A 24,500-nucleotide genomic window follows, 5' to 3' on the forward strand; every position below is an offset into this window, starting at 1 on the left:
ACCCCCTCCACCAAAAGCTCAGCTCAGCAGACAAAGGGCCGGCTGGTGCAGGGCCCGTCTGCACGCTGCAGCTGCCTGGCTGGGCTCCTTTGTGCCAGCAGGGCCCAGTTCACTTCCTTAGAGGCAGGTGTCCGGGCACAAAGAGCCTCCCACACAATAGGCCCCCTGGGGGGCTGAATGGGGCCTTGGCGCCCCTCCCGGGCAGCGCAGGGTGGATCGAAGCCAGGGCTTGGAGAAGGGCTGCTGCACTCCAGCCCCCCAAGATGCCCGGCCTCCTGCTTCTCTGGCAGGGGGCACGCCGTTGGCCAGCTGGGCCAAGCTGCGAGTACCCCCGTCCCAGGACCTGGGGCCCAGGCTATCTTGGAAGGGGGCTCAGGGAGCAGCCGAGGAACGCTTGGGCAGGGGGGATCCCCAAAGCCGGAGGCGGTTCTCATAAGGGATCCCGCTGGCATTTGCAGGCGCTGGCGCAGGCCCTCGTCCCTGCCGCAGGCGCCTCAGCTGATCTCCGGGACACTTCAGAGGGTCCCAAGGACCCCCCCGCCCCGGCTGCCCCAGTCTTCCTCTCACTCACCTTAGACATCAACCCGCTGCCTGAGGCCAGATCCTGCTGGGGGACCCTTCAGGAGAGAGGCCAACCTGCTCCTCGCCATCAACGCCCTGCCTCAGGCCACGTGCCCTGTCTGTCCAGGGGTTGGCCCGGGCACAGCTGGCAGGGGTTGGGGCCCAGCTGTTTGGGGTCGCACGGCGTGAGGGCAGAGAGCCACCCACATGTCCGGGGCTGTGCATGAGAGCAGCGGAGGAGGAGGAATCACAGTCACGGGCCCCTGGGAACAGCCAGCAGAAGGGGAGGGAGGGGACTCACCTGCAGTGCCTCGCACACCAGCTCCACGCTCAGCGCGCCCGTGAGGAAGTCAATGCACAGCTGCAGGAGACAGAGAGAGACAGACAGACTGTGGGGGCAGAGAGAAGCCACTGTCACTCCCCCTCCCACACCGAGCGCCGCCAGGAGATCCCCACCACGGCTCTGACAAGCACCGTTCCAGTCTGACTCAGCACCGTGGGGAGGCTGGCAGAAGGGAGAGCCCCCAACCCCTCGCCGGGGCCCCTCGGCCAGGTGGATCCGGGGGAGTGTCATGGCGCAGGCCTGGCGTGATGTGAGGGACTCAACGCGGGGGAGGCTGCATTTCGTGGAAGACGGGGCAGGGTGGTGAACACAGCCTGGAAACGGTTGTGCCCACTAAGGCAGGTGAAGGGCTCAGTGAACTGAGCACCAGCCTGGATCTCGGGAAGCAGCACAGAGAGCCAGAGGGTGATGGACAGGGAAAGAGGAGGCTGAAAGGAGCCAGCATGTGGGTTCCTCCCAGGTGACCAAGCCAACCGGCGAGTGTGGGATTGTCACGGAGTGTGGGGGAGCCAGGGCCCTGCACCCCCGGCTTCCTGCTCTTCACTGGGACTCTCAGCCAGCCAGTAAATCAGGTTTATTTAGACGACAGGAACACAGTCCAAGACAGGCCTTGCCACTACATACAATAGGACCCCCTCAGTTAGGTCCATCTTGGGGTAACAGGAGCACCACAACCCCCTTGGGGGTCAGAGCCCTGTTTGTGCTTCCCTCCATTCCCCAGCCACCTCCTGAAACCCTCTCACTCTCCAGCCTTTGTTCAGCTTCCCGGGCAGAGGTGTCACCTGGCCTCTAACCCCTTCCTCGGTTCTCACGTTACATGCTCAGGCATTTTCCCTCCAGCCAGTCTCCCATCCCCCAGTGCAGATCGTCCTCCCAGGCCAACATCCCCCACTCAGCATTCACAGACCACAGTAAGAACAGTCCCAGTTTGTCACAGGCAGGGCCGGCTCCAGGCCACAGCGCGCCAAGCGCGTGCTTGGGGTGGCATGCCGCGGGGGGCACTCCGCCAGTTGCCGGGAGGGCGGCAGGCGGCTCCGGTGGACCTCCCTCAGCCATTTCTGCGGAGGGTCCCTGGTCCCATGGCCTCAGTTGACCTGCCGCAGCCGTTTCTGCGGACGGTCCGCTGGTCCCGCGGCTCCGGTGGACCTCCCGCAGACATGCCTGCGGCAGCTCCACCGAAGCATGGGACCATCGGACCCTCCACAGAAACGCCTGCGGGAGGTCCACCGGAGCCGCAGGACCGGTGAGCGGCAGAGTGCCCCCCGTGGCGTGCCGTCATGCTTGGGGCGCTGAAATTGCTAGAGCCAGCCCTGGTCACAGGGATGAACTGTAGAGCAGCTGCAATGCGATGGGCCAATGTACATACAGGGACCAAGTTTCGGTGTATCCTTGAATCTGGGATGTGCCTGGCTCGGCTCAGCTCAGTCTGGAGCCGAACCCAGTCCTGGGAAAGCCAAGAGCAGAGAGGGCTCAGAGGAAATCCCAGCATGCCAAGCTGATCCTCCGTTTCCACCCACCCTTGCTGTGCCCCCAGGTCCCCGCTGGAGGAAAAGCCCCCCCTCCCTTTGCTCACTGTTGTTAATACCCTCCCCACCCCAGCTGGCTGGTTTTGGGGGGTTAGTTACTTCTCCTGTGCCGCTGGGGTTAAGGAGCCGGGTAAGCCCTCGGGCCTGTTTTTCGGGGTGTTTAAGGTATTTGACTCCAATGGGAGTTAAGCACTCAGAGGCTCTGGGCTTGGCCCTCGAACCTGGAGAGGTTTCACTCCACGTTGGCACTGCACACGGGTTAGCCCTGAGGGGGCTGCTCCAAGGCCAATGCAGACCCTGGCGGGCCCAGCCGGCAGGTGCCAGTGACCAGACCCGGCGCAGCTGCGCTAACACCACTCCCCACTGCTACGCAAACCGTTCGATCCCCGGCCCTGGGTGAGGCAGTGGCATCGGGCCCTGCCTGTGGTTATGCTGCTGCCTTTGGGCTTCATGCTGGGGCCCCAGGGCAAAGGACCCAGCAGTATAAACTATGCCTGGGAACCAGCCAGCAGTGCTGAAGGGACCCAGAGCCGCCAGCCAGCGCAGCCTCCAGGCAAGGCTCTCAAAGCACCTTACAAACATCAGCCACTTACTTTAACCACTAGGCCTTGCTGCTGCTCCCAGATGCGCTGGGCTGGTTGGTTCGCACAGGGAGGCCAGGCAGCACCGGCAAGGATGTGGCACTGTGGCTGGAGGAAATGAGGGGGTTTCAAAGCTCACCCACCCCAAGATGTACTAAAGAGGGGTGGGGCAGGGGGCTCCCGCTGCGCCATTCCAGTGGGATGGCCTGGTGCGGTTCCTGACCTCTACTCCTTCCAAAATTAATGCAGAGGGGGGGTGACTGAAGAGGAATGGGTTTGGCCGACCCCGGTGTGACAGAGTGGAACTTTTCATAATATTTTGTATGACTTGTGTGTGTGCCTCAGTTTACCCGATGTGCTGCCTGGGTAACTGGGGGGGTGTTGTTTTCTTTGCAGGAAGAACCCTGAGAACCAGGTGGGGGTGACACTTAGCTGGCTGGGGCGTGGCCCAGATAATGGCCCGGCCACTGGGGACCTAGCTAGTGATGCCCCCAGCTCTCTCCAGGACGTCAGAAAAAAGGTTCCAGGAAGGGGAGCCCCAGCGTCACCGTGGAAATCCACCCCCAGCTGATCTCGGACTCTGGAGCAGCTGGGGAAGAGGTTCCTCTCGGCAGGCCGATTTCCCAGCCCCAGGCACTCAGTAGCCCCGCAGGGATGGGGCTTGCATCATAGACTATCAGGGTTGGAAGGGACCTCAGGAGGTCATCTAGTCCAACCCCCTGCTCAAAGCAGGACCAACCCCAACTAAATCATCCCAGCCAGGGCTTTGTCAAGCTGGGCCTTAAAAACCTCTAAGGAAGGAGATTCCACCACCTCCCTAGGGAACCCATTCCAGTGCTTCACCACCCTCCTCGTGAGAAAGTGTTTCCTAATATCCAACCTAAACCTCCCCCACTGCAGCTTGAGACCATTACTCCTTGTTCTGTCATCAGGTACCACTGAGAACAGTCTAGATCCATCCTCTATGGAACCCCCCTTTCAGGTAGTTGAAAGCAGCTATCAAATCCCCCTGTGATGGAGCAGGGGCTGTCTGCATGGGGGATGGGAGAGCAGGGGAGGACTTTAGGGATGGACTGTACCTGAGTCTGTAACCTGAGCTAGGCAAGCGGAGTGGGAGGTCAACACTTTTGCCTGGGAAGCTAGACGAAGGGAGGGGCCGGCAGGAGGGAGTTAGTTTCAGTTTCGTTTTGGGGCTGTGTGGGGGGAATTCAGGGTATCCTAAGCTGGGATCCAAGCACCCTGAACCCCCAGAAGGACTCGGTTGAGGGGTCCTGACTGTGCCTGCAAGCTTGTGCTGTAACCTGCATTTCTGTTGTCCAATAAACCTTCTGTTTTACTGGCTGGCTGAGAGTCACTGTGGGCCCCAGGAAGAGGGGTGCAGGACCGGACCTTCCACACACACTCCGTGACAACGGTGGCAGCGGTGGGATATACTGCACCCCGTGGACGGCACTTCCTGCAGTAAGTGACTGGGGAGCAGTAAAACGAAGGGACGATTGTAGGGGTGATTAACCCCTGGGAGTGTGTGCCCAGTGAGAAGGACTTTGCAGTAACAGGGTCCCCCGGGGGATTGCAGCGAGCGGTCCCAGGGGCGGAGGAGTCTGCAGCTCGACCCTGGCAGAGAGGTGGTGACCTCAAGAAGGGCTGGTGCACTAGGGGTCCCCCTGGAAACCGTGGGGAGCGGCGAGCACCCCGGCCCTGTGAGTGGCCAGCAGGAAGATGTATGCCAAGCGGTGCAAGTGCAACCTGGTGGAGCTGTGCAAGCAGAGGGGGCTGCGCCAGGGGAGGCTCAGCAAGGACCAGCTGATTGCCCAGCTGGAGCAGGGAGACCGCATGAATGAACGGAGCCCTGTTTCTGAGGGAAGCAGCCGGGCAGATGCAGCGCAGGCACCAGTGTCTGTCCCCGCTGGGAGTGGTCAGCCGGCGGACGAGGGCTTCCTGAGACCCCCCCTTCATAGGCCTAGGGGAAGGGCGGGGAGGTGCCTAGTGAATACCGAGGGCACCGTGACCCCCCCGGCCAGCAGGGGATCCTCCCGGCGAAGCCCACCCCCCAGCAGAGGATCGTCCCAGTGGCGCTCGGCATCCGTGGAGCGGATGCAGCTGGAATATGACAGGGAGCTGAGACGGGAAGAGCTCGAGTTAAGGAGGCAAGAACTGAAGGAGCGGGAGAACCAGCGTGAACATGAGGAGAACCAGCACCAGTGTGAGTTGGAGGAGAAGGAGAAACAGCGTAAACATGAGCTGGAGCTGGCCCGGCTGGCGAGCACTGGGGCCCCGGCTGCGGTGAGTGATGAAGGGACCCAAGCCTACAAAGAACTTTGATAAGTGCTTGCTGGCCCGGCGTAAGGAGGGGGAGGACATAGACACCTTCCTGACGGCCTTTGAGAATGCCTGCGAGCCGCACAGGGTTGACCCTGCAGACAGGATCTCATTTCTCACCCCCTTACTGGACTCCACAGCCGTGGAGGTGTACAGCCGACTGAAAGGGGCGGAGGCAGGGGACTACGAACTGTTCAAACAGGCCCTGCTCCGTGAGTTTGGGCTGACTCCGCAGATGTACCGGAAAAAGTTCCGGAGCCAGCGTAAAACCCGTGAGGTCACATACCTACAACTGGTCAACCGGGTGCAGGGGTATGCCCGCAAGTGGACAGCTGGGCCCCAAACTAAAGAGGACCTGCTTGACCTATTCATACTGGAGCACCTGTACGAGCAGTGCCCGTCCGACTTGAGGCTGTGGTTGATGAACCAGAAGCCGGAGAACCCGCAGCATGCAGGCCAGCTGGCCAACCAATTTGTGGACAGTCAGGCAGGGGATAACAGGGAGGAGTCTCGAAGAAGCAGGCCTGCCTCAACGCAGAGAGAGAGTCACCATGGGACCTCCCAGCGGGGGCCTATGGAGAACCCTCCCAAAAGGGGAACATCCAGCATCAGGTCCACCCAACCCACTCAAGGGGACCCACGAGACATGGGCTGCTATCACTGTGGCCAACGAGGACATATACGGGCCCAGTGCCCCAAGCTCAGGGACAGACCAAGCAGACCCAACCCACAGAGGGTTGACTGGGTAAAGACCCAGTCGGAGGAGGGGCTACATTCCCAGGAAAGGGGGGCTGGCAGCGTACAACCTGTGAAGGAAGGAGGAGGTCCCCAGGTCAGCTCCTCTGGGGGGCTGGATGCTCCAGGCTCCGGGTTTTTGGTTTACAGGGTGGGCGCGGGGCTGCCCCTCCGGAGAGAGTGCCTTGTTTCCCTGGAGGTAGATGGGAGGAAGGTCACTGGGTACTGGGACATGGGCGCAGAGGTGACGCTGGCCCAGCCCGAGGTGGTGGCCTCAGATCGGATGGTGCCCGACACCTACCTGACCCTGATGGGCGTGGGCAGGACCCCATTCAAGGTACCCGTGGCGAGAGTACACCTGAAGAGGGGGGCCAAAGAGGGTCCCAAGGATGTGGGGATACACCCACATTTGCGCACGGACGTGTTAATGGGAGGGGACCTCGAGGACTGGCCAAGTAACACCCAGAGTGCCCTGGTCGTGACTCGCAGTCAGAGTCAGCGAAGGGCACTGCGCCCCGACAACGGGGAAGGGACTCTGCCTGAGGCACAGGACCCTAACCTGGTGGGGGGGAAACACCCAGGGACACGGCTCAGAGAGGCTGCAGTCTCAGACCCAGTCAGCGAAAGAGAGCCGGTCCCCATTCCTGTCCCAGCTGCTGAGTTCCAGGCCGAGTTGCAGAAAGATCCCTCTTTGCAGAAGCCCAGGGACCGGGCTGATCTTAGTGCGATACAGACCATGAGGAGAGGTTGCAAGGAGAGGTTCCTGTGGGAGAAGGGGTTCCTGTACTGAGAATGGGCTCCCTCAGGGGAAGTAGAGTCATGGGGGATCAGGAGGCAGCTGGTGGTTCCCCAGAAGTTTCATCACAAGCTGCTGTACCTGGCCCATGACATCCCTCTCGCAGGGCACCAGGGAATCCGACGCACCAGGCAGAGGCTGCTACAGAACTTTTACTGGCCTGGGGTCTTTACCCATGTCCGACAGTACTGCCAATCCTGTGACCCCTGCCAGAGGATGGGGAAGGCCCGGGACAAGGGGAAAGCAGCTTTGAGGCCTTTACCCATCATAGAAGAACCTTTCCAGAAGGTGGCCATGGACATAGTAGGACCTCTCAGCAAGACGACTCGGTCGGGGAAGAAATACATCCTGGTGGTGGTGGATTTTGCCACTCGCTACCCCGAGGCGGTGGCCTTGTCCTCTATCGAAGCAGACACCGTGGCAGATGTGCTGCTGACAATTTTCAGCTGGGTGGGGTTCCCCAAGGAAGTCTTAATGGACCAGGGGTCCAACTTCATGTCGGCCCTGCTCCGATCCTTATGGCAGAAATGTGGGGTCCAGCACAACCAGGCCTCAGCGTATCACCCCCAGTCCAACGGGCTGGTGGAAAGGTTCAACAGGACACTGAAGATGATGCTAAAAACATTTATGAACCAGCACCCGCAGGACTGGGACAAATACTTACCTCACCTGCTGTTTGCGCATACAGGGAGGTATCCCAGGAATCTACCGGGTTTTCACCTTTCGAACTGTTGTATGGAAGGCAGGTAAGGGAGCCCCTAGACCAGATGAGAGACGAATGGGAGGGGAAGGCCACTCCCGAGGGAGAGTCAGTGGTGGAGTATGTCCTGACCTTCCGGGAAAGACTGGCCGAGCTCATGGGCCTGGCCAAGGAGAATCTGGCCCGAGCCCAGAGGAAGCAGAAGGTCTGGTATGACCGCACGGCGCGGGCCCGTGCCTTCGCCACCGGGGATCAGGTGATGGTTCTCATCTCCATGAGGAGAAACAAACTCCAGGCTGCCTGGGAAGGGCCCTTCAATGTTATCAAGCAACTGAATGAGGTAAACTATGTGGTGGAGCTGTCAAACCGGGCACATCACCGTTGGGTGTACCATGTGAATATGGTGAAGCCATACTGTGACAGGGGGAATGTGGTGTTGGCCGTGTGTGGACATTGGGAGGGGCAGGGAGATGACCCCTTAGTGGATCTATTCCCTGGGACAAAAGCTGGTTCCCCCCTGGAGGTGATTCCCCTCTCTGATCAGCTGATCCTGGCCCAGCACGCTGAGATCAGGGGGGTGCTGCATCTATACCGACAGCTGTTTTCCAACCAGCCTGGACGCACTCATTTGACTGTCCACAGGGTGGAGACCGGGTCACATCCCCCTATAAGATGCTCCCCTTTTCGGGTCACTGGTAAAACTGCCCAGGACCTAGAAAGAGAGGTCAAGTACATGCTGACTTTGGGGGTGATCCAGCCGTCTTCCAGCCCTTGGGCCTCGCCAGTGGTGCTGGTCCCCAAGAAGGACGGGTCAATCCGGTTCTGTGTGGACTATCGAAAGCTCAGTGCCATCACTGTATCCGATGCCTACCCTATGCCCAGGCCTGACAAGCTCCTAGACAAGCTGGGAGGTGCTCGGTACCTCACCACTATGGATCTTACAAAGGGCTACTGGCAAGTGCCACTGGATGCAGATGCCAGGCTGAAATCGGCCTTTATCACCCCCTGGGGCTCTACGAGTTTCTGACCCTGCTCTTCGGCCTCAAGGGAGCGCCGGCCACCTTTCAGCGCCTGGTGGATCAGCTACTGAGGGGGATGGAGAGTTTTGCCGTGGCGTATATTGACGACATCTGCGTCTTCAGCCAGACCTGGGAGGACCACATGTCCCAGGTTAAACAAGTGCTGGACCGACTCCGGGAGGCTGGGTTAACAGTAAAGGCTGAGAAGTGCAAGGTGGGGATGGCTGAAATATCTTACCTGGGCCATCGGGTGGGGAGTGGCTGCCTAAAGCCGGAACCAGCCAAGGTGGAGGTGATCAGAGACTGGACCGCTCCCCAAACCGAAAAGCAGGTCCAGGCCTTTATTGGGATGGCGGGGTACTATCGAAGGTTCGTGCCCCACTTTAGTGCCATAGCCGGCCCCATCACTGAACTGTGCAAAAAGGGGAAGCCAGACAAGGTGATCTGAACTGAGCAGTGCCAGCAGGCTCTCCGGATGCTGAAGGAGGCTCTGGTTAGTGGCCCAGTTCTGGCAAACCCAGATTTTGACAAGCCCTTTATGGTGTTCACTGACGCCACAGACATGGGACTGGGAGCGGTGTTAATGCAGGAGGATGAAAAGGGGGAGAGACACCCCATCGTGAACCTGAGCAAGAAATTGCTACCCCGGGAGCAGAACTACACGGCCATCGAGAAGGAATGCCTGGCTATGGTGTGGGCCCTTAAGAAGCTAGAGCCATATCGCTTTGGGCGACACTTCACCGTGTACACCGACCACTCTCCCCTGACCTGGCTGCACCAGATGAAAGGAGCCAACGCCAAGCTCCTGAGGTGGAGCCTGCTCCTGCAGGACTATGACATGGACGTGGTCCATGGGAAGGGAAGTGCCAACCTGACAGCGGACGCGTTGTCCCGGAGAGGGGGCCCTGAACTTCCCTAGGTCACTGGGCAGAGTGACCCTGCTCAGTTCAGTCTCGAAGGGGGGAGAGATGTGATGGAGTAGGGACTGTCAGTGTGGGGGATGGGAGAGCTGGGGATGTCTTTAGGTGAGGGACAGGATCTTTAAGCCTGTAACCTGAGCCAGGTAGGGGGGAGGGGGTTAGCACCTTGGCTGGGGAAGCTGCACAAAGGAATCGGCTGGCAGGAGGAGGGGCAGTTCAGTTTGGTTTGGGGCTGTGGGGCGGAATTCAGGGTATCCTAAGCTGGGATCCAAGCATCCTGAAACCCCAGAAGGACTTGATTGAGGGGTCCTGACTGTGCCTGCAAGCTCTGCTGTAACCTGCGTTCCTGTTGTCCAATAAACCTGTTTTACTGGCTGGCTGAGAGTCTCTGAGAGTCCCAGGAAGAGGGGTGCCGGACTGGACTTCCTCACACTCCGTGACAGCCCCCTCATTCTTCTCTTCTGCAGACTAAACAATCCCAGTTCCCTCAGCCTCTCCTCATAAGTCATGTGCTCCAGCCCCCCAGTCATTTTTGTTGCCCTCCGCTGGACTCTTCCAATTTTCCTATATCCTTCTTGTAGTGTGGGGCCCAGAACTGGACACAGTACTCCAGATGAGGTCTCACCAATGCCAAATAGAGGGGAATGATCACATCCCTCGATCTGCTGGCAATGCCTCTACTTATACAGCCCAAAATGCCGTTAGCCTTCTTGGCAACAAGGGCACACTGTTGACTCATATCCAGCTTCTCGCCCACTGTAACCTCTAGGTCCTTTTCTGCAGAACTGCTGCCGAGCCACTAGGTCCCTAGTCTGGAGCAGCGCATGGGATTCTTACGTCCTAAGTGCAGGACTGGGCACTTGTCCTTGTTGAACCTCATCAGGTTTCTTTTGGCCCAATCCTTCAATTTGCCTAGGTCACTCTGGACCCTATCCCTACCCTCCAGCATATCTACCACTCCTCCCAGTTCAGTGTAATCTGTAAACTTGCTGAGAGTGCAGTCCACGCCATCCTCCAGATCATTAATGAAGATATTGAACAAAACCGGCCCCAGGACCGATCCTTGGGGCACTCCACTTAAAACCAGCTGCCAACTAGACATGGAGCCATTGATCACTACCCGCTGAGCCCAACGATCTAGCCAGCTTTCTGTCCATCTTATAGTCCATTCATCCAGCCCATAATTCTTGTAACTTGCCGGCAAGAATACTGTGGGAGACCGTATCAAAAGCTTTGCTAAAGTCAAGGAATAACACGTCCATTGCTTTCCCCTCATCCACAGACCCAGTTATCGCCTCACAGAAGGCAATTAGGTTAGTCAGGCAGGACTTGCCCTTGGTGAATCCATGCTGACTGCTCCTGATCACTTGCCTCTCCTCTAAGTGCTTCAGAATTGATTCCTTGAGGACCTGCTCTATGATTTTTCCAGGGACTGAGGTGAGGCTGACTGGCCTGTAGTTCCCTGGATCCTCCTTTGTCCCTTTTTTAAAGATGGGCGCTACATTAGCCTTTTTCCAGTTATCCGGGACCTCCTCTGATCGCCATGAGTTTTCAAAGATAATGGCCAATGGCCCTGCAATCACACCCGCCAACTCCTTCAGCAGCCTCAGATGCAGCGCATCCGGCCCCATGGACTCGTGCTCGTCCAGCTCTTCTAAATAGTCTCGAACCATTTCTTTCTCCACAGGGGGCTGGTCACCTCCTCCCCACGCTGTGCTGCTGTCACGGAGTCCCTGGGCGATGCTCTGGAACTGCTCCCCACCAAGCCAGGCAGGACTTTGGGGAGCCTCCTCTCCCTTGGAGCAGACTGTCTGCAGGGCAAGAAGCTCACACGGCTTCACCTCCTGGGTCTGACCTTGGAGCATTCAGCATATGTCCCTCCATGCGCTTCCCAGAGCGAGCCCACCCAGGTGGGGTCCTGGGGAAGCCACAGGGTCCTGCACCCCCACTTCGCAGTCAGACATGACTCTCAGCCAGCCAGTAAAACAGAGGTTCATTAGATGACAGGAACACGGTTTAAAACAGAGCTTGTAAGTACAGAGAATGGGACCCCCTCGGCCGGCTCCATCCTGGGGACCAGCGAGCCAGACACCCACATCTGCCCTCACTTCCCCAGCCAGCTCCCAACTGAAACCCCCTCCAGCCCCTCCTTTCTAGCCTTTGTCTCTTTCCTGGGCCAGGAGCTCACCTGATCTCTTTGTTCACCTTTAGCTATCCCTTGGAGAGTGGAAGGGCCCCAGTCATTTGTTGCCAGGAAACAGAGTGTCAGCCATTTATGCACGCTGGAGACTTAAGAAATGCATAGGGGAAACTGAGGCACCCACATAGTATTCAGAGGAAACATTAAGAACAGTCCCACTTCGTCACAGCTGCCTAGTGCAGTAGTCTGGGAGCTGACCTTGTTTGTGAAGGCAGAGGCAAAAAAAGCATTGAGTACATTAGCTTTTTCCACATCCTCTGTCACTAGGTTGCCTCCCTCTTTCAGTAAGGGGCCCACACTTTCCTTGACTTTCTTCTTCTTGCTAACATACCTGAAGAAACCCTTCTTGTTACTCTTAACAAGAAGAAATCGAAACCCTGAGATTCTGACCCAGGGTTGCCTGGGGGGAGCGAGGGATGCAAGTGGGGCAATTTGCCCCAGGCCTCGGGCCCTGCAGGGGCCCCACGAGCCCTAGCCCGGCGGCGGTCCAGGACTTCAGCTGGCATTTTGGCAGTGGGGGGCCCTTCAGTCGCTCCGGGTCTTCTGCGGCATTTCGGCAGTGGGGGGCCCTTCAATGCTGCCAAAGACGCGGAGTGACTGAGGGGCCCCCCACCGCCAAACACCCAGACTGCCACCGGGTGTGTACAAGCACCGCTGCTCCCCTGCTTTGCCCCAGGCCCCCTGGGCGGCCCTGTTCTGCCCGGCAGCCTCGGGCTCTTTCCTCTCCCCTGGAGGCCGGAGGATGGGCTGACTCCTCGACCAGCCAGAAAGCAGGCAATCACATGCTGCCGGTGAGCAAGGCCCCACCGGCAGCACCCTCTCCGAGCGCCCAGTCTCTGGGCATGGCCCACCCTGGCTCTGATGGGTGAAGATGTGCCGGGGGGTCCAGTGCGTGATCCCAACCACGCCCAGTCCGTCCCCAAGCTGCCGTCACCCAGAGACAGAGGGGAGAAGGCGCTCCCAGGAGAAGGGAGTGGGAGCTGGGCTAGGGTTTGTGTCTCTTCCCAAAGGCCCCTCTTCCCTCGGGAGAGGTGCCAGCCCCGGCGGTCGCTGGATTCCCATCACCGGTGCTTTGCTGATGAGAGAGGAGGTTGGAGGATGGGTCCAGAGGCCTTGGCTCCAGGCCCAGCTCTGCTGCCAGCTGGCGGTGACCCGCCCCCAGACTGTGATTCAGTCCTGTCCCTGTCCCACTGACCTGCCCCAGGCTCTGAGGCTTCTCTGAGAGGCTCCAGGTTCCTGCACAGGGAGGTGTGGGAGATCGAGACCATGGTCCATGTGATCAAGGGGAGGAACCTGCTGCCTTTGCCTGAGAGGTCAAGGGAAGGTGGCAGCCACAAAGCCAGGACTCTGCGCTACGAGGTTACATGGTGCAGCAGGAGGGGGAGCAGGCCAGGCACCCACTGGCTCCAGGAGCCCCAGGACCGCTCGGAGGGGACGGGTCACCCCTGCTATGGCCTGGCTGCCCCCTCCTCCTCCAATTTCACCCAGCGGCTGTGAGCAGAGGAAGGAAAAGCTGCGCCCTTTCCAGGACGCCTTGGCGGCTACACCCTGCTCAGCACCGTGGCCAGCCTGCCTGGCCCCGCTCCCAACCGGGCGTGTCCAGCCAGCGCGGCCCCGGAAAGCGAACCACAAGCAAAGGAAATTGCAGCAGAGGGCGAAACTGGCACTAGAAGCCAGGGCTTAGGGATGCTGGCGACTTCCTGCTGCAGCCACGGGTGGCCCCTCTAGCCCGCTGGTGAGGAGTGCCAGGAGGCACTGAGCTGAACCCACCATGTGACACATGGGTGCGATGCCTCTCTTACCCCATCAGAGCCCGCCCAGCCCAACCCTGTTCTGCCACGGCCGTGCCTGCCCCGCCATGTGCCCAATGGCCCCACCCACTCTGCCATGTGCCCCATGACCCTGCCACGGTCCCGCCGGCTCCACCACAGCCCTGCCCCACCGGCCCAGTCACGCTCCCCTCAACCACAACCTGCTCTGCCACAGTCCCACCCGCCATGTGCCCCATGAACCTGCCCACCAGCCACATGCCCCACGATCCTGCCAGCTCCACCATGGCCCTGCCCCACCCGCCCAGTCATGTTCCCCTCAGCCCCGCCTACTCCTCCATGGCCCTGCCCACCCATGCTCCCCTCAGCCATACCTGCCCCGCCACGGTCCCACTCACCTCCCCCCAGTCCCCTGCACTCATGGCAGGACTGAGTATTATCTGGACCATCCCTGACAGGTTTTTGTCCAACCTGCTCTTAAACACCTCCAATGATGGCGATTCCACACCCTCCCTGGGCAATTTATTCCAGTGTTTAACTACTCTGACAGTTAGAAAGCGTTTCCTTACGTCCAACCTAAACCGCCCTGGCTGTGATTAAAGCCCATTGCGTCTTGTCCTATCCTCAGAGAACAATTTACCTCCCTCCTCCTTGTAACAACCTTTTATATCTTTGAAAACTGTTCTCATGTCCCCTTTCAGTTGTCTCTTGTCCAGACTAAACAAACCCAGTGTTTCTGATCTTCCCTCATAGCTCATGTTTTCTCAACCTTTAATCGTTTTTGTTGCTCTTCTCTGGACTTTCTCCAGTTTGTTCCCATCTCTCCTGAAATGTGGCACCCAGAACTGGACACAGTACTCCAGTTGAGGCCTAATCAGCGCAGAGTAGAGTGGAAGAATGACTTCTCGTGTCTTGCTTACAGCACTCCTGCTAATACAGCCCAGAATGATGTTCACTTTTTTTGCAACAGTGTCACATTGTTGACTCATACTTAGGTTGTGGTCAGCTCTGACCCCCAGATCCCTTTCCCCTGTACACTCCTTCCCAGGCAGTCAGTTCCCATTTTGTGTATGTGCAACTGATTGTTCCTTCCTCAGTGAATATTTTGCATTTGTCCTTATTGAGCAATGGGGTGTTGTCAGCCCCAGACACTGGGCCAAAGGCAGCCCGTGGAAAGGAGTGGGCTGGAGCAGCAGGGCCGCACGCCTGTGGCATATACAGGGGCCAAGGGATAAGTGTATCTGTGCAGCCGCTGCCCCACTCGCCCCAGCCTGTGCCACGGAGGGGGCTCTGCAGTGCCCAGGGCAGGGGCTCCCATCCAGCAGAGCTGGGGCACTGGGGAGGTGCCGGGCTGGTCTGGCTGCATCAGCAGCTTCAGTGCCAGACGCTGTGTGGGAAAAGCCGGCTATGGCCTTGGGGCCGTTGCATCAGGGGCTGGGCCTGCCAGCACTGGGAAGGGAGCCTAAACTTCGCATCTGCGTCCCAGCCAAGCCAGGCCGCCTGGGTGGGGATTTCCCACTGCTTCCTGCTTACCCCTCCACCTGCATCCCAGAGGGCAACCCCACCCCCACCCCCCACCTGCTGCAGCCACATCGCCTCGCTAGGAAAGGAGGCAGCCGGCTAGCCGGTGGAGGTCTCTGGTCTAATCACAGAGGCTGGGACTCGTTAGCCACCCCCCCACACACACACCAACCCCCGGATCATTATGCCCACAGGTGATGAGAAAATAGCACAGAAACGCTCTCTCCTCTGGGTCCCTTCCTGATGCACAAGCCCTGGCCTGCAGTCTCCGGCAGCCGTTGCAGAGGCCGATGTTTTGGGTTTCCGACTCAGGCCTATCCCAGCCACATCCGCCCGGCCAGCCACCCAGCCAGGGGGAGAAATCCCTTTGGCTCTGGAAGGAAAAGAGCTGGATTGATGAGCCACAGAGGGAACTGGCCTCCAGCTTCCCCAAACGCCAACTCGAGCGGATGGGCTGACTCGGGGGCTGGGACACACTCCTGGCTGATGGCCCTCATGTGCAATGAGCTGGGTGGATCTCAGACCAGTTCCACCAGGCAGGTGCCCGCATCACCAACAGGCAGTGGCTGGCCCCTCAGTGGCAAGAGAGGCCGAGAGGGACTGGCCTTCTCACCTCTCCGGCTCAGACACGGGGTTGCTCACATGGCTCATGAGAGGCTTTGGGGCTACTAAGCTGTCATGGAGTCCCTGGGCGATGCTCTGGAACTGCTCCCCACAAAGCCAGGCAGGACTCTGGGGAGCCTCCTCTCCCTTGGAGCAGACTTGTTCAGGGCAAGAAGCTCACACGGCTTCACCTCCTGGGTCTCTCCTTGGAGCATTCAGCATCCTCTTCCCTCCGTGCGCTTCCCACAGCAAGCCCGCCTCAGTGGGGTCCTGGGGAAGCCACAGGGTCCTGCACCCCCACTTTGCAGTCAGACGTGACTCTCAGCCAGCCAGTAAAACAGAGGCTTATTCGATGACAGGAACATGGTCTAAAACAGAATTTGTAAGTACAGAGAACGGGACCCCCTCAGCAGGGTCCATTCTGAGGCTCAGAGAGCCAGACAACCCCATCTGCCCTCACTCCCCGGACCCAGCCAGCTCCAAACTGAAACCCCCTCCTGCTCCTCCTTTCTGGCCTTTGTCTCTTTCCCGGGCCAGGAGCTCACCAGATCTCTTTGTTCCCCTTTAGCCATCCCCTTGCAGGGGGGAAGGGCCCCAGCCATTTGTTGCCAGGAGACAGAGTGTTGGTGATTTATGCACACTGGCCTTTATCCCACCACCTAGAGACTTAAGAAATGCATAGGGGAAACTGAGGCACCCACACAGTATTCAGAGGAAATATTTAGAACAGTCCCACTTTGTCAGATGAGCTGGCTCCTTTTCCCAGCACAGAGAGTTAAGGGGAAATCTCTGTGGGATGCAGGAGAGCCCCCGCCCCCCCCAGGCTGGAGCCACTGCCAGGACACTGCTGCATTCGTACACCTGTTGCATCCGCCATGCCGTGGGAGGGGGGGCACAGAGCTGGTAGCAGCCTCTTCCCAGACGCTGCGGGCTTCAAGGCTGAATAAAGCGTGCTGAGAGCACCCGAGGCCCGCGCTGGAGCTCACCCAGGGCGCGAATGCCTGTTCCTGCCCAGTGAGTGCTGGTACAGCCCCAATGGGTGGATGGCGCCCTGCCCTGTCAGCATTTGGCAAGGTGCCCAGCTCCTGTGTGTGGGCCTGGGAGCTCGCAGGCGAAGCTGTTGGCTGTGCAAGGGCACTGCTGCAAGCCGGGCTGACGCCATACCTTCAGGTAGGTGTCAGTGTGGCAAGGATGTGGAAAGTGAGAGCACTCCGGCTATCAGAGGAGCAGCACCGCTGCAGAGCCCCTGGCTGGAAGGTCACTTTTGCTGTTGCATCAACTCCAGGGCCACCCACGGCTTCCTGGTTCTCACCCAGCTGCATGCCAGAGTTACAGATAATGCCACAGTGACAGCGACTCAGAGCTGGCTCCCAAAGCAGCAGCCCCTGCCTGTGGAGCAAAGGGAGACTCCTCATTAGCAGAGAGCAGTATAGGGCCTGACACAGACTACAGCAGGTCTGATTCCAGCCTGTAGGGGGAGGTAGTGCACAGATACACAGCCCAGTTCTTTCCAGTGCTGGCAAACTTTCCCCTCCCCCAGGAGGTGAAGGGCCTTATCCATGCACCACAGGCCTGGGACAACAAAACGCACAGAGCCTAGACATGACAACTGCCCGGCCAGGGGCTCAGGAGCAGATCAGCAGAGGCGACAGCTGCCATCTGTGATGAAGTGGGGCTGTTCTTAATGTTTCCTCTGAATGCTGTGTGGGTGCCTCAGTTTCTGGCCGACACTCTGTCTCCTGGCAACTAATGGCCAGACCTTTCTCCCCTGCAAGGGGATGCTAAAGGTGGGGGAGAACAAAGAGGTCAGGTGACCTCCTGGCCCAGGAAAGGAACTCAGCAGAGGAGGAAGGGCTGGAGGGGGTTTCAGTTTGGAGCTGGCTGGGGACGGGAAGTGAGGGCAGATGTGGGGGTCTGGCTCACTGGGCCCCAGAATGGACCCGGCTGATGGATCCTGTTCTCTGTACCTACAAGCTCTGTTTTAGACCATGTTCCCATCATCTAATAAACCTCTGTTTTACTGGATGGCTGAGGGTCATGTCTGATTGCGAAGCTGGGGCGCAGGACCCTGTGGCTACCCCAGGACCCTGCCAGGGCGGGCTCGCTGTGGGAAGCGCACGGAGGGGCAGAGGATGCTGAATGCTCCAAGGTCAAACCCAGGATGTGAAGCCGTGTGAGCTTCTTGCCCTGCAGACAGTCTGCTCCAAGGGAGAGGAGACTCCCCAAAGTCCTGCCTGGCTTTGTGGGGAGCAGTTCCAGAGCCTCGCCCAGAGACTCCGTGACACTGTCCTGTTGGCCCCAGCAAGGAGGAAAGCAGGCCCAGCTTTTCCCAGCCATAGGCCATGCTGAGGCAAACCTGGGCTCAAAGCAAACAGCTGGCCTTGCGCCTGGGGACTGGCAGCCAGGCCTCTTGTCAAACCCAACATGCCCGCAGCGTGTGCTAGCCCCCCTTGCTCCCACCTTTCTGCCAGGCCCATCTGCCAAGCTGGGGCACACAGCAGGGAATTCACTGGCACCTTCCTAGCTGGGTGTTGGGCACCTGCGGGGCAGGGCTGGCTGTGGGCACCCTGATCCATGGCTCCGCGGGGTCACCCGGAGACCACCCCACTGGGAATGAAACCCCAGAGCACAGAGAAAGGTGCCAGGGACAGAGAGAACTGGGCTGGGCAGTGCTGCGGAGAACATCCCGTCAGCTCCAGTGAGGGGCACGGACCGATTGCCGTTATCAGCAGAGCCCGCGCCCAGCTGCAGGCAGCACATGGAGAGGGCCTTCCAGCAGCACCCTCCGCCCACTACGCTAGGCCAGGACACAGCTCAGCCGGTGCCCCTCACTCCTGACCTGCAGCTCCTGCTACCCCAGCCCTGGACTCTCCCCCCCCCCCCCGTGCCCCTCAATCTGACCCACAGCCCCTGCTACCCCAGCCCTGGACTCTCTCCCCGCCCCCGTGCCCCTCAATCTGACCCACAGCCCCTGCTACCCCAGTTTTGGGCTCCCCCCCCAGCTCCGCCAAGGCCGTTCAATCCCACACTACCCCTCTTATTCCAGTCCTGGCCCTCTCCCGAGCAGGGGCTGCCTGCCATGACAAACTGCACCCCTGCAGAGGCTAGATCGGGCGGCACCCGCATTGTCAGGCAGCCTGGTGGTGACTTGCTCTGCCCTTGCCAATCAGCAGGCGAGGGCTGGGAGCCTTTCCCAGAGAGCGGCCGCAGCTGGAAGGGAGCCCCAGGAGGCTTTTGGGGGTGTGATCTGGGGCAGAGGAAACAGGATTAACTGTCAGCTGAGCATCGGCAAACAGGCCTCTTCTCTCAGTGCCTTCCCATGAGCCAGGGCCCGGGGCCAGCTGGCAGGTCGCCACTGCCCCATCCCGCTGCCCGGAGGTAACACCAGGAGGTGTCAACAGTATCACAGCAGGCTGCCGACTGCAGCTGCTTCCCACCATCCAGAGCAACAGGAAAACCGTAATCCTCCTTCCAGCTGGGCCACAGCAACCCCTCCTCCCCCAATTCCTGCCCCCACTGCCTGCCTGCGGGGTGCCAGGCCATTTCTCCTGGAGGGGGGAGAGGAGGCATTTTCTCAGCAGCATCTCTCTGACTCCTACCCACCACAGCCAGGAGGACAGGACTGTCCATCCCATCAGAGTACCCGACTCTCCATCACCGCCCATGACCCAGTGCCCCCTCCTCTCCAGTCAAAGCCAGGCTCCGGAAGCACCATGGAGAGCCGGGGTGCTGGACCTGCACCCAGTTTCAACGTTAGACGCCTGCTCTGACCCCAGAGCCCTGGAGCCCCAGGCAGCATCGATCCCACCCCCCTTGGCCACGTCTCCAATAGGGCATCGCTGCTTTGGCAGGGCGGAGGGAGCACGCCATGCGGGGGGCTGGTAGAGGGGATTTTAACTTGGGCAAGCCCAAGGTTTGCCACTACCGACTGACGCTCAGGGGGCCGGAGCATGTTCCATGAAGCAGATGGAAGCAGAAGCAGGGAGCGTGTGTGTGGCGGGGGGAGGCGTGGTGGAGACTGCCCCCAGCTGATCGTGCTCTGCCATATGCTGCCAGCACTGCAGCCCCCACCACAGGCTCCATGGAAGAGCTGCCACCCCCTTGGCTGAACCTGCATGTGTCTGGGCACGAGGGTCTCGTCTCCATTGCGGGCAGGAGCGAATTCCCCCCGGAGTGACGTGGTGCGTCGCCAGGCAGAAGGGGGGTCCCAGCGTGAACTGGAACGAGCATCAAGGGCTGGCTATTGTCAGACCAGGGACCAGATCAGAGCTCACGGGCCTGGTCTGGGACCATCCTGGATGCGCCGCTGGGCTGGGCTGAGCCGCAGCCCTGGAGTAGCCAGAGATCTCCCGACCAGCAGGGCCTGCTCTCAGCACCTGGTCTGAGCCCCCCCAGAGAACGTCACCCAGGGCAGCCGGCAGCGAGCCTGGTGCCTGCTGGCTGAGCTCGCCTGGCGCTTACTGGGAGACTCCCCGGGATGGAGAATGCACCACTCCCCTTTGAGGCAGTTGGCGACCCTGCCTGCCTTGGACTTCGCCCCGGGGGCACTTTAACCCGCCGGGGGCTGCTTCTTGCCTGGGGTGCAGCGCACGCCGAGAGGACAATCAGCCACAGGAACCACTTCCCAACGAGCGAGCTCAGCAAACGTCTCATTAACCAACAATGAGCAACGGCGCAGGGCGCGAGCCAGCCAGGCGAGCCGGGCCAACCACAGACAGCTCCAGGGCCGCGTCCCGCGCTGGCGGACACGGAAAGCCAGGGGCCAAATTGGCTGTTGCAGATGTGAGGCCAAATTGGTGCCCAGAATACCGAGGGGATGGGCTGTCCCCTGCAGAGGGGGGAACTCGGAGAGAAACTTTGGCAAGGCAAAGGGAAGTGCAGCACAAGCCGGCTGAAGGATGAGACGGGGAAGGAGCAAACGGCCAGGCCAGGGAGAGCAAGAGCCACCCGACCTCGCCCCCTCCGCTGCCTGACCTCAAATATCACCCGCGATGTGAGACTTTGTCATCCTCCTCCACTCAGCGTGATCTCTTCCTTCCCCCTCCGCCCGCTCTGCGTTTGCCTTCTGTTTAACCAGAGTCTGGCTGAGCCAGTCAGGACGGTGCATTTTGAAACATGGCTGGGAGCCTGTGGCACGAAAAGAGGCTGCTAAATGCAATGCCCTAAACAGCCCAAGGCTGGTATGAGCTAGCCAGACCTCGGAGGGGCTCATAAACCCCTGCACTGTCCTCCAGAGTGCTTGTAACCCCTCCCGGCTTGGTGTCCTGCCCCCACTGCTCTATCCTCCTGGCTCCCCCGCAGGGCGCAGCTTTTCCCGTCACTACCCTGCTCTGCACTTTCCCTGCCGTTTGCTTTATTCTTCACTGGCAGCCGCCTCCATGCACCAGAGCCCTCTCTGGGAAGCAAGCAGAGCTGCTTGGCTGCATGTTCGTGTCCTTACAGTGCTCCTAGTTAATGGAGATTTGCTCCCCGTGCCAGCAGAGGGGCCTGAGCTCGAGCCCCGCTGTGACTGTGAGTCTCCCAGGCGCGCAGCACCATCACCACCCCGGCAGGCGACCACAGCTGTGTCACAAACAGCCTCCGCTTTTTGTTTTGGCTTCCTGCTTTCTGGGAACTTCACAAGTAAATCACTGCCCCCGGCCCCTCCCCTGCAAGGTGGGCAGCATCGTTGGAACCGACAGCGGGGCCGAGAGGAGCCTGCCTCTGGATTCCACGTGCCAGCTGCTCACTGAGACCAGGGTGTGGCTTTCTACTGCCCCCCAGCACCCCCCCCCCCGAACTCCCCCTGTGGGCAGGCAGGGGAGGGAGAGGGAAAGATGGTCGTGGGGACGAGCCGGTTGCTAGGGATCAGAAGCCCAGGATTCTGTTCTGAGCTCTGGCAGACTTTGGCAAGGACCCTTCCCCACCCCCTTCCTCAGTTTCTCCAACAAGGCAAACAGACAATAGCACTGACCCATCCGGCGGGAGGGACTGAGGCTTAGGGTGTCTCACCATGGCGGCCAGTGTGGGGTGGGGGGTCAGCTTGAACGTGCGGATGCAGATATGCAGGGAGGAGGTGTTTGACACCAGTACCAATTATTTGGCTTCACCAGACCGGCATGAGCTATGCCAGCCTGTGTGCTTTTACCCCAGTCTGACTGTGTCCGCGCTGGGGACATCTGCCCCGTGAACCGTGCCGGTTTAGTTACAGCACCAAAGTGGGCCAGGGCGGGCGCCGGCTGCCTGTCAAGCACTTGGAGCTGTGGGCATGGACGGGCCTAGAAAAGGGCCAGGCGTGGAGTATTCGGGTGCGAGTGAGGCACAGCCTGGTCAGACCCCCATGAGCCATACAGACATGCCAGCCAGATGGCCAGGAATGCCAGGGGCGACCTGGGGGCATCGCCTGTCCACGTGCTGCGAGGGCAGCAAGGCGACTGAGGAGCTGAGCCCGATCCTCACTGGTATGGATGTTAACGGGAGTTCGGTGCCTTTGAGGATCGGGGCCCCCCTTGACTACCCCCAGGAGGCTCCTCAGCATCACCAAAGCCTGTGCTGCTCTAGAGCAGAGTTTGCCACGTCACCGCCCGCCCCCACGCTGGGATGGTGCCCGAGCGCTGCCCTGAGCTGGCGCACAGAGCGTTCCCCATGGGAACATGGAGTACTTCACGCAGGGCTGGGCAGCTGCTGCCAGCCATCTACCCCAGGGGCAGAGATTCCTTTCCGCCTGGTCTGCGGGGGAGGGCTCAGCACCGCATGCCCCTGGCCTCTCCCCCACACCACTAGGCTCCGCTGCTGGCATGTCCAGACCTGCTCTTTGTTCCTTGTCCCGCTGGCTGCTTGGCTCTGGGGCAGCAGGGAACAGACATGGGAGACTGGCCCTCTGCCAGGTGGTTAGGGCTGTAAAACACTTTACCTGGCCCCAGAGGGTGAGAGCAGTGGGGGCTTGGGGTAGCCCCTGGCTGTGACCGCCCCACCCCCACACCAAGGCACCTCAAAGCCACTCAGGGGTTTAGACTCACAGCCCCCTGCCCCAGCCCAGGATGGACGTACTGGGGTCTCCATTTGGCACAGGCTGCGAAGTGACTTGCCTAAAATCCCAGTGAGTCAAGACAGAACCATCAAAACCAGAACCCAGGTGTCCAGTTCTCTACTCTAGACCAAACTCCCTTCCCACAGCTGGGAAAGGAACCCAGGTGTCCTGGCTCCCTGTCTGCCACTCAACCTGCTCTGGGGCCTAGCGCTGTGAGACTGCGCACACCTCGCTTGCAGCCCACGTGCGTGGAGAGCCGTGCCTGTCTGGCAGGGCTCTTCTAACACTGCGTTCAGAGCTGTGAGCGTGCAAGGCCCTGTACAGACACTTCAGGCTGGCGCAGCACCAACATGCCAGGTGGAGAGGCCTGGAACAGGAGGGCGGCAGAGCGAGGACCTATGGCTGGCAGGGACAAGGAGCCCAAGGGGGACCCAGGGGTTCCCAGCCTTTTCTGCACTGTGACCCCAGGCTTGAGAGGCCACACACCATGTGGCATCAAAGGGGGTGGTGCCCTGAGCCCAGGCTGAGAATCCCTGATAGAGACATGCTGGCCTGCAGGGTGCAGCCCTTAGACAAGCCAGACAGGGAGCTCTCAGCACAGCCCAGGAGATGGGGGGGGTGCTTACTCAGTCAGGGAGAGGAGGGGAAGTTATGGGGGAAAAAGGGGGCTGTTATCCCAGGAAACGGGAGGAGTGGGGCTGTGGGAGGTTTTGCAGGGGTAGCTACCCTAGCCAGGGGAAAGAAGGGGGAATGGGGGGGCAGTTATCCCCACCAGGGGAAGAAGGGGTGATTGGGGAGCTGTTACCCCAGCCAGGGAGAGAAGGGGGGATTGGGGGAGGCAGTTACCCCAGCCAGGGGGGAAAGGGGATATTGGGGGGATAGTTACCCCAGCCAGGGGGAGAAGGGGGATTGGGGGGCTGTTACCCCAGCCAGGAGGAGAAGGGGGGATGGGGGGGCAGTTACCCCAGTCGGCGGGAGAAGGGAGGATTGGGGGTGCAGTTACCCCAGCCAGGGGGAGAAGGGGGATTGGGGGGCTGTTACCCCAGCCAGGAGGAGAAGGGGGGATGGGGGGGCAGTTACCCCAGTCGGCGGGAGAAGGGAGGATTGGGGGCGCAGTTACCCCAGCCGGGGGGAGAAGGGGGGAGGGGGGCAGTTACCCCAGTCGGGGGGAGGGGGGCTGTTACCCCAGCCAGGGGGAGAAGAGAGGATTGGGGAGGCAGTTATCCCAGCTGAGGGGAGAAGGGAGGATTGGGGGCAGTTACCCCAGCTGGTGGGAGAAGGAGGGATGGGGGGGCTGTTACCCCAGCCAGGGGGAGAAGGGGAGCTGTTAGCTGTGCTCCCTCTAACTTGAGCTCCCCTCCTTCTCCCTCCCAGGATGACCCTTGCTGCGTGTGCGGCAGCCAGGCCCCACGGCACCTGCCCGGTGGGGGCAGAACTGGCATCAAAGCCAAGGCACAGCGCGGGGCGACCCGCATCCTCCCTGCCCCATTGCCCAGCGCTGCAGCTCTTCCCCGGCCAGGGAGAGCAGGGAGCAGCTCCACGCCCTGACTGCTCTGACCGAGTTCTTGGATCCCGCCGGCCCCCGGCCCCCAGCCCCAGCCTGAGCTCCTCTTTGTCTGTGGGCCGGCAGCTGTGCAGTGCTGGCCCCAGCCCAGGGCTGTGGTCATTTCCTGAGCCCCCCGCCCGCCGGCCCACCTGCCTGGCTTTCATTTCCCAGCTCCCTGCCCAGGGGGCACTGGGGGCCTGTGGGCGGGAAGCGGCTCTTCCCAGACACGGGGGCCGGGGGGAGCTGCCAGCTATTTTTCGGAGACAAGATCAACAAAACCCACCCGGACAGACAGGGAACGAGGCAACCTCACAATCAAAACAAAGCGCAGCACATTCCCGGGCATGGGCCT

General features: G+C 60.2%; 1 protein-coding gene across 1 annotated transcript in view; it reads right to left on the minus strand.

Annotated features, from left to right (window-relative positions):
• BTBD19 (BTB domain containing 19) overlaps positions 1 to 24,500 on the minus strand; it is a 76,354-nt gene that overhangs the window by 24,284 nt on the left and 27,570 nt on the right. The window contains exon 4 of the mRNA XM_050961235.1: positions 863 to 922. Coding sequence (XP_050817192.1) covers positions 863 to 922 — 60 coding nt within the window. The remainder of the gene's footprint in view (positions 1 to 862; positions 923 to 24,500) is intronic.

Source organism: Gopherus flavomarginatus, chromosome 7 (assembly GCF_025201925.1).
Source record: "Gopherus flavomarginatus isolate rGopFla2 chromosome 7, rGopFla2.mat.asm, whole genome shotgun sequence".
NCBI lineage: Eukaryota > Metazoa > Chordata > Testudines > Testudinidae > Gopherus > Gopherus flavomarginatus.